The sequence below is a fragment of the Ovis canadensis genome, chromosome 3 (genome assembly GCF_042477335.2).
Source record: "Ovis canadensis isolate MfBH-ARS-UI-01 breed Bighorn chromosome 3, ARS-UI_OviCan_v2, whole genome shotgun sequence".
In the NCBI taxonomy this organism is placed as follows: Eukaryota; Metazoa; Chordata; class Mammalia; order Artiodactyla; family Bovidae; genus Ovis; species Ovis canadensis.
Window position 1 is genome coordinate 759,692 of NC_091247.1, and position 14,844 is coordinate 774,535.

At 67.4% G+C, this 14,844-nt stretch overlaps 3 protein-coding genes across 3 annotated transcripts; 2 read left to right on the forward strand and 1 right to left on the reverse strand.

Moving 5' to 3' along the window:
• Window positions 1-193: 193 nt before the first annotated feature.
• SSNA1 (SS nuclear autoantigen 1) lies at window positions 194-1,796 on the reverse strand. The gene is made up of 3 exons (XM_069579709.1): window positions 1,623-1,796; window positions 1,037-1,236; window positions 194-716 (listed from the first exon to the last, which is right to left on the reverse strand). The coding sequence occupies exons 1-3, from the start codon at window positions 1,672-1,674 to the stop codon at window positions 609-611; spliced, it is 360 nt and encodes a 119-aa protein (XP_069435810.1). The 5' UTR covers window positions 1,675-1,796; the 3' UTR covers window positions 194-608.
• ANAPC2 (anaphase promoting complex subunit 2) lies at window positions 1,793-11,445 on the forward strand. Its single transcript, XM_069579708.1, has 13 exons — window positions 1,793-1,987; window positions 2,235-2,857; window positions 3,995-4,127; window positions 4,935-5,109; window positions 5,454-5,573; window positions 5,795-5,912; window positions 6,508-6,689; window positions 7,213-7,354; window positions 7,849-7,924; window positions 7,998-8,201; window positions 10,517-10,646; window positions 10,843-11,078; window positions 11,175-11,445. Exons 1-13 carry the CDS (start codon window positions 1,880-1,882, stop codon window positions 11,385-11,387), a joined length of 2,460 nt encoding a protein of 819 aa, XP_069435809.1. The 5' UTR covers window positions 1,793-1,879; the 3' UTR covers window positions 11,388-11,445.
• A 1,295-nt stretch (window positions 11,446-12,740) lies between these two features.
• TMEM210 (transmembrane protein 210) lies at window positions 12,741-14,693 on the forward strand. Its single transcript, XM_069586254.1, has 4 exons — window positions 12,741-13,809; window positions 13,915-14,050; window positions 14,268-14,297; window positions 14,434-14,693. The coding sequence occupies exons 1-4, from the start codon at window positions 13,722-13,724 to the stop codon at window positions 14,609-14,611; spliced, it is 432 nt and encodes a 143-aa protein (XP_069442355.1). The 5' UTR covers window positions 12,741-13,721; the 3' UTR covers window positions 14,612-14,693.
• Window positions 14,694-14,844: the final 151 nt, after the last annotated feature.

A 14,844-nucleotide genomic window follows, 5' to 3' on the forward strand; every position in this document is an offset into this window, starting at 1 on the left:
CAGGAGGCGTTCAGGGGCACCCTTACCTCTATCCCAACAAGGCTGGACACAGGGAAAGTCACTGCAGGCCCTCTTCTCTCCTTCACAAGGAACCATGTGACAGCCGGGCCAGAGTTTTGTGTTCTGACTTGGGCAGGGGGGTGCGGTTTGCATCTGGCAGCCTCACACTACACAGGTAGCAGGGTGGCATGGATCTTTACAAAGACAAACTTTATTGACAGTCACAGGCCTCCAGGGCAAGCTCTGAGGTGAAGAAGGGCCCCAGCTCCTCCTCCACTTGCCTGGGCACCTACCGGCTGAGGGAGGAAGTCTGGGGACTCCCGCCCTGCGAAGTTTAGAAGCAGGCCTTCCCTGCAGCCCAGGTGGTGTGGGGGCCCTGCAGAGCTATGCTGCCCAGAGCCTGCGTGAGTGCAGGACTAGGACCCCTCACTGGGCAGGCTACACCCAGGGCCATCCCGTCACCCAGAGCCACTGAAGCTTGGCAGTTGCCTCTCTCGGCACCAAAGACAACAAACCGAGAAAGCTGCTTCCCTGAAGAACAAAGGTGCTTTAAAGACAGGCTTGCGGGGGGCGCTGAGCCGCAGGCAGGACCCCCACCCGCGGCCTCATCAACTCTCTTTGCCTCCACTGCTCTTCTGCTCTGAGGCTGTAGCCTTCGTCAGGTTCCCCGCTTCTCGCTTCAGGACACTAAGCAGAGTCTGCGAGCTCTCCAGGATCTGCGGACAGAGACGCCAGCCAGTTAACACTCTTCCCCCACCCCACCCCTCCCCCAACCCCCGCCCCGTCGGAAAGTTGCCACAGCCCGGCGCCCCCTCCTGCGCCGGGCCCGGCTCTCCTCTGAGTATAGCCCAAAGCCCACTGCTCACACCCCGGGAATCCAGGCCCCGGTTGGCTCCCGCTCCCGCTGCTGCTCAGTCTGGAGCCAGCGACACGGCGACAAGACGCCAACAGTAGGACCCAGGCCTCGCTGTCACTCCACGGGGACCGACGACCTGTCTAGGCGCCCCGGGGCCAGCACCCGGACCCCGAGCCCCACCTTGAGGTAGGCGGCTTCTGTCTCCGCGATGGTCCGATCGAACTCGTTCCGAGAGGCGATCTTGCGCGCCAGGTTCTCGTTGACTCGGGCCAGCTTCTCCGTCAGCTGCCTCACCTCGTTCTGCAGCCTCTGCTTTTCCTCCTCCTCCTGCTGTATCTGCCGGCACAGCTCCTCCCGCTTCTGGCACAGCTCCTCGATGCCTGGGGCGAGCGGGGAGCGGGCGCGGTGGGCGCCGGGGGCCGCGGTGGGCACGGGAGCGCCGGCCCCAGCGCGCGAGGCGAGCGGCCAGCGAAGGCCCGGGCGTCCAGACCAGGCCGGCGGCCGGCGTCCCAGAGCGTCTGCCGTCTCAGGAGGCCCCGCGCGAGCCCCCGTGCTGTCTGTGGGGCTGAGCGCGCCCAGGCCCCCGCACCCTGCTCGCGCCATAGACGCCGGCTCTCGGGGCGGCCACTCCGCGGCTCCGCCCGGCGTCCGGGCCGCTCCGGCCGGAACAGCCGCGCGCGGCGGGCCAGCGCCGGCCCGGGCCCGCAGGCCGGCGACCCCGCCGCCCTCCCAGCCTGCCCGCCGGCCTCGCCGCGCGGCCACTCACACTTGACCAGCTCGTTGTTGTAATTCTGCAGCGCCGCGCCCTGCTGGGTCATGGTCGCCGCCGGGCCCCGCCGCCCCAACCGCCGCTGCAGCCCCCCTCGGCGCCTGCGCACGATCTCCGCTCGCCCCGCCCCCGGTCGCGTCACCGCCCCTGCGCCTCTCGCCGCGCACCGTGTGCGTCATCGTCGCGCGCGCGCGCCCAATTTGGCGTCATCGCGGCGCGCCTCGCCGAGCGGCTCTGAGAGCTGGTGGGCGCAGATGGCGGCGGCGACGGAGGCGGGCCGTGACGCGGGGCCTGCGCAGGAGCTGCTGGCGGCCTGGAACACCGTGAGCACCGGGCTGGTGCCTCCGGCCGCGCTGGGACTGGTGAGGCCCGAGATGAGGGCGACGGGCCGGCGCGGGGTGCCCGGGGCCCCGAGCCCGCCGGCGCCCGTCCTGGCTTCCTTGCGTGTTCCGCAGCCCTTCCCTCGCGTGGGCCTGCGTCCCTGCGAGGAAGGGCGGCGGGGTTCCCGTGGCCTTCCATCCGCGCTGTCCCTTTCCCACTTTTTCTCACCTGTCTCCACCCTCTCCGCCTCCGCGCTGCGTCCCCTTCTCATGGTTTTCTGTACTGCAGGCGTCCTCTCGAACCAGCGGTGCCGTCCCTCCAAAAGAGGAGGAGCTCCGGGCGGCGGTGGAGGTGCTCAGGGGCCACGGTCTGCACTCGGTCCTGGAGGAGTGGTTCGTAGAGGTGCTGCAGACCGACCTGCAGGCCAACATCTCCCTCGAGTTCTGGAATGCCATCTCTCAGCGCGAGAACTGTGCGGACGAGCCCCAGTGCCTTCTGTTGCTCCTCGATGCTTTCGGTCTGCTGGAGAGCCGCCTGGATCCCTACCTGCGTAGTCTAGAGCTCCTGGAGAAATGGACTCGCCTGGGCTTGCTGTTGGGCACCGGTGCTCAGGGGCTTCGGGAGAAGGTCCACACCACGTTGCGGGGCGTCCTGTTCTTTTCCACTCCCAGAGCTTTTCAGGAGATGATCCAGCGCCTCTACGGGCGCTTCTTGAGAGTTTACATGCAGAGTAAGAGAAAAGGGGAAGGAGGCACAGACCCGGAACTGGAGGGGGAATTGGACAGCAGGTATGCCCGCCGCCGGTACTACCGCCTTCTGCAGAGCCCGCTGTGCGCGGGGTGCGGCAGTGACAAACAGCAGTGCTGGTGCCGCCAAGCGTTGGAGCAGTTCCACCAGCTCAGCCAGGTCCTGTGAGTACTTGGCCTGCGTGTCCTGTGTCCCTGTCCCTCCTGGCTCCTGCTTGTCCCTCTGGGTCCCGCCGGCCCCTGCAGAGAGCTGGTGAGCTAGCTGGGGGTGGTCTCTGCCGCTCGCCCTGGTTCCCAAGGGTTCTCAGGATGTGTGTTTTCTATGAGTTTATGCCTCTTGTCCTTGCCTAGGTGTGTCTGTTATTCACCCTGGCTCAGGTGAATTCACCTTTGTACTCTGCTTACGCTAAGACTGCTTGATTCTACGTGTCCCGGGCTGTGCAGAATTCTGCTATGCCTGTTGTAGGCTCTCGGAAGTGGAATGACATTTGTCTTGGAATTGAGAAAAATACGCTTGCTGTTTCTTCTCTGTAGAGCAAGTCAGAGATTAGACCAGCATGCTGGGCAAACTGATGGCCTTTCTAGCCTTGTGAGGAGGGAAGGATTCTGTTGTCAGACCCAGGCCCTGTCGTGCGGGTCCCCGGCTCTCTGGGTGCTTGCTTGTGTAAAGTCCCTGTTCGCTGTCGCTGCGTCGGGTCTGGACTGCGGCGCATGGGGCCTTCGCTGGCCTGCACGGGCTTCTCTCTCACTGTGGCGTGTGCACTTAGCTGCCCCGCGACACGTGGGATCTTAGTTCCCTGACCAGGAATTGAACCTGTGTCCTCTGCTTTGGGAGGATTACTAACCCCTGGACCGCTCGGGACGTCCCGTGGCCCCTTGTGATGATTTTGTCAGTGTGAATGGAGTGGCAGCTGCGCAGCCGTCAGAGTCTTCTCACTGGGCTGACGGTGTGGCGTGCTCCCCAGAAGCTTGGTTCTCTTGGGCTTTTCTGCCATCATGGGTCAGGATCAGCACTGAGAAGCAGAGACTGCTATGTCTGTGTTCACGTGGCCGGAGTAGTGACTTCTCTAGCTATTGTTTGAGGGCCATTGTTAGGAGGTGGACGAGGCCTTGGCCCCAGTAGCCAGAGGTGCTGACCCCTTGGGGAGAGTGGGAGGTGCCTTACCGGTGCTGCCATCTCAGCCACTTTGTCTTGAGTTCCTCGGGGCGGTTTTGCCCCAGCGGGAGGGCTGCAGGAGGCTATGCTGAGGGTGCGCGGCGGGTGCGTGCGCTGCGTGCGACGTGGGCGGGGCTCTCCTCCAGGCACAAGCTCAGTCTGCTGGAGCGGGTCAGCGCGGAGGCTGTGACCAGCACCCTGCACCAGGTGACCCGGGAGCGGATGGAGGACCGTTGTCGGGGCGAGTACGAACGCTCCTTCCTGCGTGAGTTCCACAAGGTGAGGCCCCTCCCGCGGATGAGAAGAGGCTGCTGGCAAAAGTGACTAGGTGCCTTGGCTTTAGAAGTGGGCAGAGTGTGGTGACCTGGGTGAATCAGGACGCTGCTGGTGACTGAAGCTGTCTTGGTGCTGGGTGGAGGCTGGTCATCCTGGGCCCACCCTGGCGCCAGCGAGGAAGAGCCTGACATGCTTCCTGAGATCTGTGCAGGGCCACATGGCCAGAGGCAGCCCCAAGGTCTGGGCTGTCCCAGCGCGGGGCCTTGGGGCGTCCGTGCTGTTGGGGCGTGGCCTGGGGGCTGCCCTGGGCTGCACAGCGTTGTGGGAGAGCCGGGCCCAACCGTGGGGCTCTGAGCCTGCCTCACTTCCCACCCTCCCCACTCCGCTGCATCCTGCTGCCTGCCTCCTGAGGACGCTTGTGCGCTACAATGCTGAGGGCGGGGGTGGTGTTCAGTGCAAGGGTCCCCGAAGTGGGCTGTAGCACGCCAGGAGGCCCGGGGATAGCTGTGCTGTCCCCAGGAAGCAGATCGTCCGGGCCGTCTTGCCGGTGGCTGGGTGGGCGGTCCCCAGGGTGTGTCCGTCCACTCAGACGCAGCGCCCTGTGAGAGCTGCTGTGGTCAGAGATGAGCCTGGTGCTGGTGTGCATGGGGTAGGCCCTGGGAGGCCCCTTCAGGCCCCCATCTGCTGATTTCACTGTGCTCTTGGTCTGGGACAGGTCCCTGGGGTTCCCAAGGGCCAGCCCTCGGCAGGTAGCTGCACCTCTGCCCTGGGCTTGGGCCCTGGAGCCCCACAGCTGTGCTCTCCTGACAGTGGATCGAGAGAGTGGTTGGCTGGCTGGGCAAGGTGTTCCTGCAGGACGGCCCCAGCAGGCCTGCGTCCCCGGAGCCGGGCGCCACGCTGCGGCGCTGGCGGTGCCACGTGCAGAGGTTCTTTTACCGCATCTATGCCGGTCTGCGCATCGAGGAGCTCTTCAGCATCATCCGAGGTCAGCCTGCTCGCTGGGGGCCCCTGCCCTCGCCCCTGCCTGCAGCCCAGGACCCCCGCGTCTGGAGCACAGCCGGGCCCCACCCCGCATCCGCATTGGGCAGGAGAGGTGCTGAATCTGCCCCCAGCTCTGCCCTAGCCCTTGGGCTCTGCTCTGCCCATCTGCCCCTCCAGGGGGCTGTGCTCAAGGGTGCAGGCCCCTGAGAGCACAGGGGCCACGGCAGACCCCGGGCAGGGTCTCTCCCTGCAGCCTGTGGAGGTGTGGCCACCCACCCTCCAGGCCTCCCTCCAGCTGTCTGTGGGCACACCACGTGTGCACGTGCCAGGATCAGCCTCTCCCCACAGACTTCCCGGACTCGAGGCCTGCTGTGGAAGACCTCAAGTACTGCCTGGAGAGGACAGACCAGAGGCCGCAGCTGCTCGTGTCCCTCAAGGCTGCCCTGGAGACGAGGCTGCTCCACCCAGGTAGAGCCTGGGAGGGGTCAGGAAGCTTTTCTGCTGCCCTTGGGGGGCGGGGTTCTGCCCGCCCTGTGAGGAGAGCGCCACTCTTCAGTACGGGTTGAGGGGGCAGTGCCTCAGATCACGGGGGTCTCGGGGTGCCGTCGCAGTGGGGCCTGCAGGCCGCCTGGCTGGGGCGTCTGTCTCCGTGTCACCGTGTCGCTCGGGGTCTCCTGTCCCCACCGCAGGCGTGAACACCTGTGACATCATCACCCTGTACATCTCCGCCATCAAGGCGCTGCGCGTGCTGGACCCATCCATGGTTGTCCTGGAGGTGGCCTGTGAGCCCATTCGCCGGTACCTGCGGTGAGCGCGGGGCAGCTGAGGGAACCCTCAGGGCCCCCAGCGCCACTTGTGCTGCTGAGCCCCCTGCAGGCCTTGGTGGAGTGAAAGGACGTGGTCCCCTGGGCACCAGGTATCCTCCCAGGTCGGGCAGCCCAAGCTGGGCACCTTCCTTTTGCCAGTGCTGGCTGTCGGCCTGCAGCCCAGGGCCACCGCACCCGTATGCAGGCCCAAGGCCAGGTCAGCACAGACAGATGCACAGACTCAGCTTTGCCTCGTTGCAAGCTGGCCCAGGGCTGATGGGAAGGGTGGGTCTTGTGTTGGCCTTTCCACCCCAAGGAACAGAGCCTCTTGACTGTTGGCCAGGGAGCGCAGCCGACCAGGAGCCCCTGGGGCAGTAGAGACTTGAGCCTGCTGACCCCTGGCCCTGCATGGCCTGGTCCGGATCTGTCTTGTCGTCTCAGCCCCTGATGCAGAAAACGGTGGCTTTTTAATTTTGGGGGGTGGCAGTGGAGTCTGATGGCCCTGCCTTTAGCATGTGACTGGTGGGTGCTGCCTGTGGGGGTCGGTGGGGTCACGGGGTCAGCTGGAGCAGGCAGCGAGGGCTCGTGTCCACCAGGACGCGGGAGGACACAGTGCGGCAGATCGTGGCAGGGCTGACCGGGGACTCAGATGGGACGGGGGACTTGGCTGTTGAGCTGTCCAAGACGGACCCTGCAAGCTTGGAGACCGGGCAGGACAGTGAGGACGACTCTGGCGAGCCGGAGGACTGGGTCCCCGACCCCGTGGACGCAGATCCAGGTCAGCGTTGGGCAGCTCTGCGAGGCCTGGGGTCGCGGGGGGCGAGGCCTGGGGCCGCGGGGGCGAGGCCTGGGGCCGCGGGGGGCGAGGCCGGGGGTCGCGGGGGGCGAGGCCTGGGGCCGCGGGGGCGAGGCCGGGGGCCGCGGGGGGCGAGGCCGGGGGTCGCGGGGGCGAGGCCGGGGGTCGCGGGGGCCCGGTCGGGCCGGAGCTCTGGTTGCCGCTGCGCGTGCTCGAGCTTGAGGAGGTCCTCGGTCCGTGCCCGACCTGGCCTGGTGCCCCAGGGTGCTCCCCCTGGCCGGCTGGGCCCATGTGGGTGGTGGCCCCCATCAGAGCCCTAAGGGGTGCCCTGCCTGCCCCACCCCCCACCCCCTGGCCCTGCTGCTTCCGCTGGAGGAGGGGCAGGTTTCTGCACGTCCGCACCAGGGACCCAGAGCCAGGCCTCACGCAGGGGTGCAGTGGGCAGGCTGCTCGGCACAGACGGCGCCACCTCCATGTCTGAGGCGCCCGTGTGCCTGGCCGCCAGGGAAGTCCAGCTCCAAGCGGCGCTCCTCGGACATCATCAGCCTGCTGGTCAGCATCTACGGCAGCAAGGACCTCTTCATCAACGAGTACCGCTCGCTGCTGGCCGACCGCCTGCTGCACCAGTTCAGCTTCAGCCCCGAGCGGTGAGGCCTGCGGGGGATGCCCTGCGTCCAGGGGAGGCGTGGCCCTGACTCGGGACAGCAGTCCTTTGTCAGCCCCAGTGCACAGCGGAGACGAGCGCGGTCCCCGGCCCGGCAGGGGCCGGCCCGTGCTTGACCACTGCCCCGGGTGCCTGGGGACCGCCGGAGAACCGGAGCACAGAGTTAAGGCTGAGGACCTGAGGTCCTGAGTGGGGAGAGGCTCAGCGCCAGAGAGCTGATCCTAGGGGCTTCCTTCCAGAGCCAGGGGAGGGCAGTGGGGGGCGGGGCCCTGGAGCCCGCCTGTGCTCCCCGCCTCAGCCCCGCACACCCCTTTCTGGCTAAAGACATCTGGGGGTGGCTGCTCCCAGGGCTGCCGCCTGGCCTCCCGGGCTAGGGACGTCCCTGCTCTGGGGACGGGGGCACAGGGCAGTGGGCGTTGCCCTGCAGGGGCTGCCTGGGGCGGGGGCGTTGAACCCCTCAGAAACGCATCCTTGCAGGGAGATCCGCAACGTGGAGCTGCTGAAGCTGCGCTTTGGCGAGGCCCCGATGCACTTCTGTGAGGTCATGCTCAAGGTGGGCGCCCGGGCCCCACGCAGCCACCTGGTCCCTGCCCCTGCCCAGACCCTCAGGAGGCCCGTTTCCCCAGGACATGGCGGACTCACGCCGCATCAACGCCAACATCCGGGAGGAGGACGAGAAGCGGCCCGCTGAGGAGCAGCCCCCCTTCGGAGTCTATGCCGTCATCCTGTCCAGCGAGTTCTGGCCGCCCTTCAAGGACGAGAAGCTGGAGGTGCCTGAGGACATCAGGGAGGCCCTGGAGGCCTACTGCCGGAAGTACGAGAAGCTGAAGGTGGGGCTGCGCTGCTGGGGCCGCGGGCGCCGCGGCGGGGCCTGCTCTGGGCTCCGGGCTCCACGCCCTCTGTGCTCTCCCGGGAGTCCGCCTGTGTGCACGTGCCGTCTGGGCGTGTGCGCGCGCTCCACGCTCCAGGGGCCTGACGGTGCTGGCGTGAGCCTTGACCCTGAGCTGCCTCTGCAGCGCCCGCCCGCCTGTTCTCAGAACCCTGCACGGGCAGCGGTGTTCGGCCCAGGACACCCGCTGTGTCCCCTCCATGGGCGTCTCCAGGGGGTCTCCTGGCTTCTCTTGGGGTGTTCGGCGGCTCCTCTGGGTTTGCTGTGAGCCGGTGCTGGGGCGGGCTGGGTTAAGGCTGAGGACGTGAGGTCCTGAGTGGGGAGAGGCTCAGCGCCGGAGAGCTGATCCTAGGGTCTTCCTTCCAGAGCCAGGGGAGGGCGGCGGGGGGCGGGGTCCTGGAGCCCGCCTGTGCTCCCCGACTCAGCCCCACACACCCCTTCCTGGCTAAAGACATCTGAGGGGCCCTCCCCAGCCTCCCTCTATGCCCCAGCGCGCCTGTCAGGAGAGGCCCTGCCAGCTTCCTCTGGGGCGTCCCCCTGGGTCTGAAGGTGGACTCAGACACGGCCCCCTTCTCAGGTTGGTGCGTCCTCCAGCTGGGTGCTGGGGCGCCTGGGGGGCTTCTGTTCCCTGCAGTGGGTCTCCTGCCCGAGGCCAGCGCCGCACACACTGGGGTGGCCATGGCCTCTGCTGCAGACCCAAGTTGGGGTTGAAAAGGTCACGGTTCCGAGCCGCAGCGCCTGGTTAGGACCTGGCCAGCTGCCGACCGTGGAGAGCTTCAGCGTCACGCCCCCTTCAGAGCCGTGGGGGCTGCATTACTCGGGAGCAGCGCTTGGCCCAGAGACACCCTACCAGTGTCCCCGGTGGCGGCCGTAACAAAGATGACAGACAGGTGCCTTGAACATGACAGCCATTTTCTCAGTTGCAGCAGCTGTCGAGCATCTGTGATGCCAACAGAAACTCAGGTCAGGGTGTCAGCAGGGCGTGCCCCCCCACAGGCTCCGGGAGGGGCGTCGGCAGGGCGTGCCCCCCCACAGGCTCCGGGAGGGGCGTCGGCCTCACGGTGGCTCCTGGCTGTGGTGCCCCACTCTGGCCCTGGCTCGTGTTACCCGGCCTCTCCCAGGGTCTGTGTGCAGAGTCCCCTCTTCCTCCGAGGACCCCAGGCCCCGCTCCGCGTGACCGCACCTTGACAAGCTGCCTTTAGGGACCCAGGCCAGCACCCCTGCCCTGCTGCTGAGGCCTAAGCCTGTGTGGGCATCCACGCAGGTCTCAGCGTCCAGTGCCCGGACCAGGGCGCCCACGCCTCTCCTGGGCCCCCCATGCCGGTCCCGGGACTGGCTGGCTGATGTGGCTTTGACACAGCTCACCTCTCAGGCCCCGCGGGCTCTGCCACAGAGTGCGTGGAGTGGTGCGTTCCTTTGGGCTCACCCGTCCTCCTCGGTTTCCCCCTCGTTTCACACGAGCAGTGAGGAAGCTGCAGGCTGCTCCTCCTACGCTTCACGTGAAATCTCAGCCCAGCGCCCCGCACCTCCCTCCAGCCCTGCTCGCCCCAGTGGAGCTCATCTCTGCCGCTCCTTCAGCGGTCGCCTTGCAGTCGTGTCCAGCAGCGCTGCGACAGGCCTCACCGGAAGGGGCCTTGGGGTCAGGTTTCCCCCGGTCGTCTCCCCAGGGCAACCCCAGCTTTCACGAGCACGCAGCTCAGAAGGTTCCAAGTCCTCCCCTCCCCCAGCGCCGCAGCCATAGGCACGTTTCTGGGAAAGGTGCTTGCTCCAGCATCATGCTCCGCCCGCACTGAAGTCCACCGCCGCTCCGCGGTGGCCGTGACAAAGCCTGCTCGCCAGGTGGCAGAGTGGTACAACCTGCTCCTGGCCCTGCAGGCCGGGTCTGTGGTGGAGGGCTGGGCGGGGCTGCGGGCCCGTGTCTGCGTACCACCCACCCTCTGACAGGTACACTGGTCTACTAGGTTAGGGTCCGCGTCGCTCCCAGACCTTGTCTTCCCTACCGATATCCACAGGTCAGGTCACGGTCTGAGATCCTGGGATCAAGAAGTGGGCGTGTCTCGGAGGGACACGTGGCCTTGCTGCTGGGTGCTGCTTGCTGAGGGCGGGAGCTGGGAGCCCACCGGGCGCTGGTGTGGCTGCCACTGCAGCTGTTACCCGCCGGGTCGGGATGGGAGCCGTTTCCCGCCTGCTCCCAGGCTGTAAAGCCTGGCTCAGCGGGACCCGCTGAACGGCCCGCGCTGACCCTGTCTTCCCCAGGCCATGCGGACGCTCAGCTGGAAGCACACCCTGGGCTTGGTGACAATGGACGTGGAGCTGGCTGACCGCACCCTGTCCGTGGCGGTGACCCCGGTGCAGGCTGTGGTCTTGCTGTATTTCCAGGACCAAGGTGAGCTCCCCAGCTGCGCCCCACCCCGCTTCGGCCACACCCCCAGGAGAACACGGCCTGTCTCCCGAGGAGGGCGGGCGGGCCCGGGCGGCTCCCCGCCCCCGGCCCCTCCCCCAGGTCCTGCCCGTCCCGCTGAGCTGGGCCCGTGAGGGGCACGGCGGAGCTCGCCCGCCCACGCCCCGCCGCCTGCCCGCAGCCAGCTGGGGCCTGGAGGAGCTGAGCGAGGCGGTGAAGATGCCGGCCGCGCTGCTGCGGCGCCGCCTGTCCGTGTGGCTGCAGCAGGGCGTGCTGCGCGAGGAGCCGGCCGGCACCTTCTCGGTAGTGGAGGAAGAGCGGCCGCAGGACCGGGACAACATGGTGCTGGTCGACAGCGACGACGAGAGCGACTCGGGCCTGGCCTCGCAAGCCGACCAGAAGGAGGAGGAGCTGCTGGTGCGCCCTGCCCGCCGCGGGGGCGGGGTGGGCGCCGGGGGGCGGGGCGGGCGCCGGGGAGCGGGGCGGCCGACCTGACCGCGGCGGTTCCCGCAGCTCTTCTGGACGTACATCCAGGCTATGCTGACCAACCTGGAGAGCCTGTCGCTGGAGCGCATCTTCAGCATGCTGCGCATGTTCGTGGTCTCCGGCCCCGCGCTGGCCGAGATCGACCTGCAGGAGCTCCAGGGCTTCCTGCAGAGGAAGGTGCGCGACCAGCAGCTCGTCTACTCCGCCGGCGTCTACCGCCTGCCCAAGAGTTGTGGCTGAGCCGCCACCGGGCCTTGCCCGCCCCCCGCCAGAATGCGAGTAAAGAGATGGTTCTTCATTCTCCGTGTCGTGTCGGCTCTGTGGCCCCAGGGTGGGCGTGTGCGCCAGTTCTGCACACTGGCCTCCCCGCATCCAGGCACCGTGGGGCCCCCCAGCAGGTGGGGCTGCACCCCTGTGTGGGCTCCAGGCCGGCAGGAGTCCCGGCACGTGAGCGTCCAGTCACCGTGGCTAGCGAAAACCCACGTCAGGCTCGTGGCTCCAGCTAACGAGGGGCCAGCCACCTGGGAAACAGACCTCTTGGATCTCCACCCAAGGGCCCCCAGCCTTGGCCTCACCCCTCTGGCCCTTGGGAGAACTCTGGTTCCCCTCCCTCTACTCTGCCTGAGGGTCCAGCCCCCCAGTGCTGGGCTGAGAGCCCCATGGCTCCTTTGCGGGCCCAGTGTGTTGTTAGAACGTGTGAGGCGGGTGAGCAGACAGGCGACCCGTCACGTCTGCAGCACGAGTGGCTGCCTGCATCCCTGCTGTGGTCCAGCAGTCAGTGCTGGGGGCTGACAGTGAGGCATGCTTCCTGAAAAACCCATCCCTCCCACGCCCGAGGTGCGGTTGGGGGCGCCCGGGAGCCTGGCAGTTCCTCCGAGGGAGAGGCCGGGCCCAGGGAGCCAGCTGCCCCCAGGGCTGTGCACAGGCCCTGTCCAGCCACTCTGGGGGCCCAGCACTGGGGGCCCAGCACTGGCCTCGCCCCAGCTCCTAGGAGGCGGTGGGGTGGGTGTTGGTGCCAGGCCTGAGGTCTTCAAGCTATGCTAAGCACCATGGGCACCGCAGCCCAACCTTCATTCATCCAGCTTGTCTGGCTGGACCCGCTGAAGCCTGGTGGCACTGCCCCCCCCAGGTGACAAAGGCCCCCTTCAAGACAAGTGTCTGCTCTGCCCACCCCCCTCCGCAGGGCCTCCCGGCCCCCTGGCTCCCTTGATCTGCACCCCAGCGCCCCCGCCTGCCCTGCTCTGCTCAAGGGCCCCAGTGCTGGCTCTGCTTCCGGGACTCTTCTCTTTTTTGGCCACACCAAGGGTCATCTGGGGTCTCGGTTCCCCAATCAGGGACCGAACCCCAGCCATGGCAGGGGCACCTGGAGTCCTGACTGCTGGGCCACCAGGAGCTCGCTCTAGAACTCCTTATGCCCTAGGGTGGGGTTTGCTGTGGAGTTGGAAGGAAGATGTGGAGGGCCTCACAGAGCCTGAGTGGTCTGCGGATGCTGAGAGGCCGGCGGGTGTACCCCTTGGACTTGGCCTGCCGGGGGTCTGTGCTGTTGTCACGGGAAGAGAACTTCCTGCCTGGCACTGGGCCGGGCCTGTCCTCGTTCTCCTAGCCTGGGTGAAACCGGCTGGACCTGCCTGGCAGGGTGGCATTGCCAGCCCCTGGGTGTGGACACACCTGCCCCAAGTCCCTCTGGCCTCAGTGTGTGGGCGAGTGTGGTGAGACCCAGTGCCTCAAGCCGCTGCCTCACTCATCGGGTGCAGAGGTGTGCCAGGAGCCGCCCCCAGAGGCACCATGCGAGGGTCAGGGAGGTCCCCGGTGACCAGGGGTTGGCTGCAGCCCCCAGTGCCCTGAAGGGTCAGGTGTGGGACAGGTATTTCCTCCTGCTGCCTGAGTTTGCTTGGCAGGTCCTTAGGGGAAGAGGGGAAGGGCTGAGGTTAACCTTGAGCTCCCGCAAGCTGCACTTGCCTGGTGTGCGGGAAGGTCACACGGGGAACAGACCGCAGAGCTGGCCATGAGTTCTAACTAACAACACAACTAACCCAGAGCTCCCGACGCTGTCGTAGTGCTTTCAGAGCCGACTGCTCCTCGAGGGTGTTCTGCAAACGCTGCCGGGTCCAGGCCCAGGCCTCCTGCCTATCTCAGTCTTGGGGGGAGTGTGGGGACACTAGGCAGCTGCACCCCAGGCCAGCCTCTCACCACCAAGCTGCTGCAGCCCTCATCCTGACAAACGGAGGCTGGGGCTTGCCCACTGTGGACCTCTGGCTTTCCAGGCCCCCACCTCCCTGCCCCCAGGGGCAGAAGCACAGGTGGTACTGCTTCAGGTGAAGTGGTCCTCCCCCAAGGCCAGGGCAGCCCTGCCACCGCCCTGCCTCAGATCTGGCCGGGGCACTCCAGGCCGCCCTACCAGCCCTGTCCATCCCGGAGCCTCCTGCCCGGGGCTCCCCGAGGCCCCCAGCACCCAGGGCAGCGAAGCTCCAGGACAGGCCCTGCCCCCGCCCTCCCTGCCTCACAGCTCCATTGTGAGGTCAGCGCCTTCCGCCGAGCTCCAGCCAGAGGCGTGCGGCGGGCCGGGGGCTGGACATGGCCGCCTGTCCCCAGCCCGACTCCTGCCTGCTCGGCGACCCCCTCGGCCTCGTATGTCTGTCCCTTTTGCTCATCCCTGCTGCAGGTGCGGCCTCCCCCAGCCAGGCCCGGGGGCCATGGGGGCGGGGTTCAGGGGTCAGCCACTGGCGGGTGACGCGGGCCCTTGGCCGCCCGGGCCGTGTCTCTGCAGCTGGAGGCTACTGCGAGTGCAGCCTTGGCCTCAGCCGCGAGGCCCTCATCGCCCTGCTGGTGGTGCTGGCAGGCATCAGCGCTAGCTGCTTCTGCGCCCTGGTCATCGTGGCCGTTGGTGTCATTCGAGCCAAGGGGTGTGTGAATCCCAGGGCCGACTGGTGGCGGGGTGGGGACTGTGGGTCAGGCTGTTCCCCCAGGCTCCCGGTCTCACCGGGTGAGGTCAGCAGGAGGGCTTGGGAAGGATGTCTCCCAGACGGGGTTGGGGAGAGGTGGAGGGAGGCACCTCTGGGTGCCTGGAGGCCAGCTGAGCTGTTCACAGACTCACGCCTCACCTTTGTCCCCCCACCCCAGTGAAACGTGCCCTGCACACATGGACAGCAGGTGAGTGAGACCTCCTCCTCCCAGGGGAGGGCCCCAAGGGTGAGCTGTGCCCTGGGAGGTGGCCGCTGCCTGGGAGGTGCAGGCCGAGGCGGTCGGGGTGGCCTGCAGCCGGCCTGACCCGGGCCGCGTTGCGCAGGATGGTGGGGCACTTCGGGCTGCAGGAAGACCATATGGACCTGCGCACGGTGCACGTGGAGTCCCACCTCATGGACCCCGACACGGCGGTCCCCATGATACAGCCCCTGGAAGAGCATGGCCTCATGACCATCACCATGGGCTCGACTCTGGAGGAGCCGCCCCCCCCACCTGAGTAGGGCTCTGGGCGCTAGGGGGAGGGGAATTAAACGGTATTTAGTTACTCTGTGCTGTCCTCCCTGGGCCCCTCGAGGGGTGTCCGCGGTGGGGGGGGGGCCCTGCACGCATCTGGTCGCCCCCTTTCTCTTCACTGGGGTGCCCGCTCTAGGCTCACGCTGTCCACCCTCCGGGCAGGGGTCCACACCTCTGGGTGTCTGCCCTTCCTGCATGCCTCAGCCCGGCTCCTCCCTGC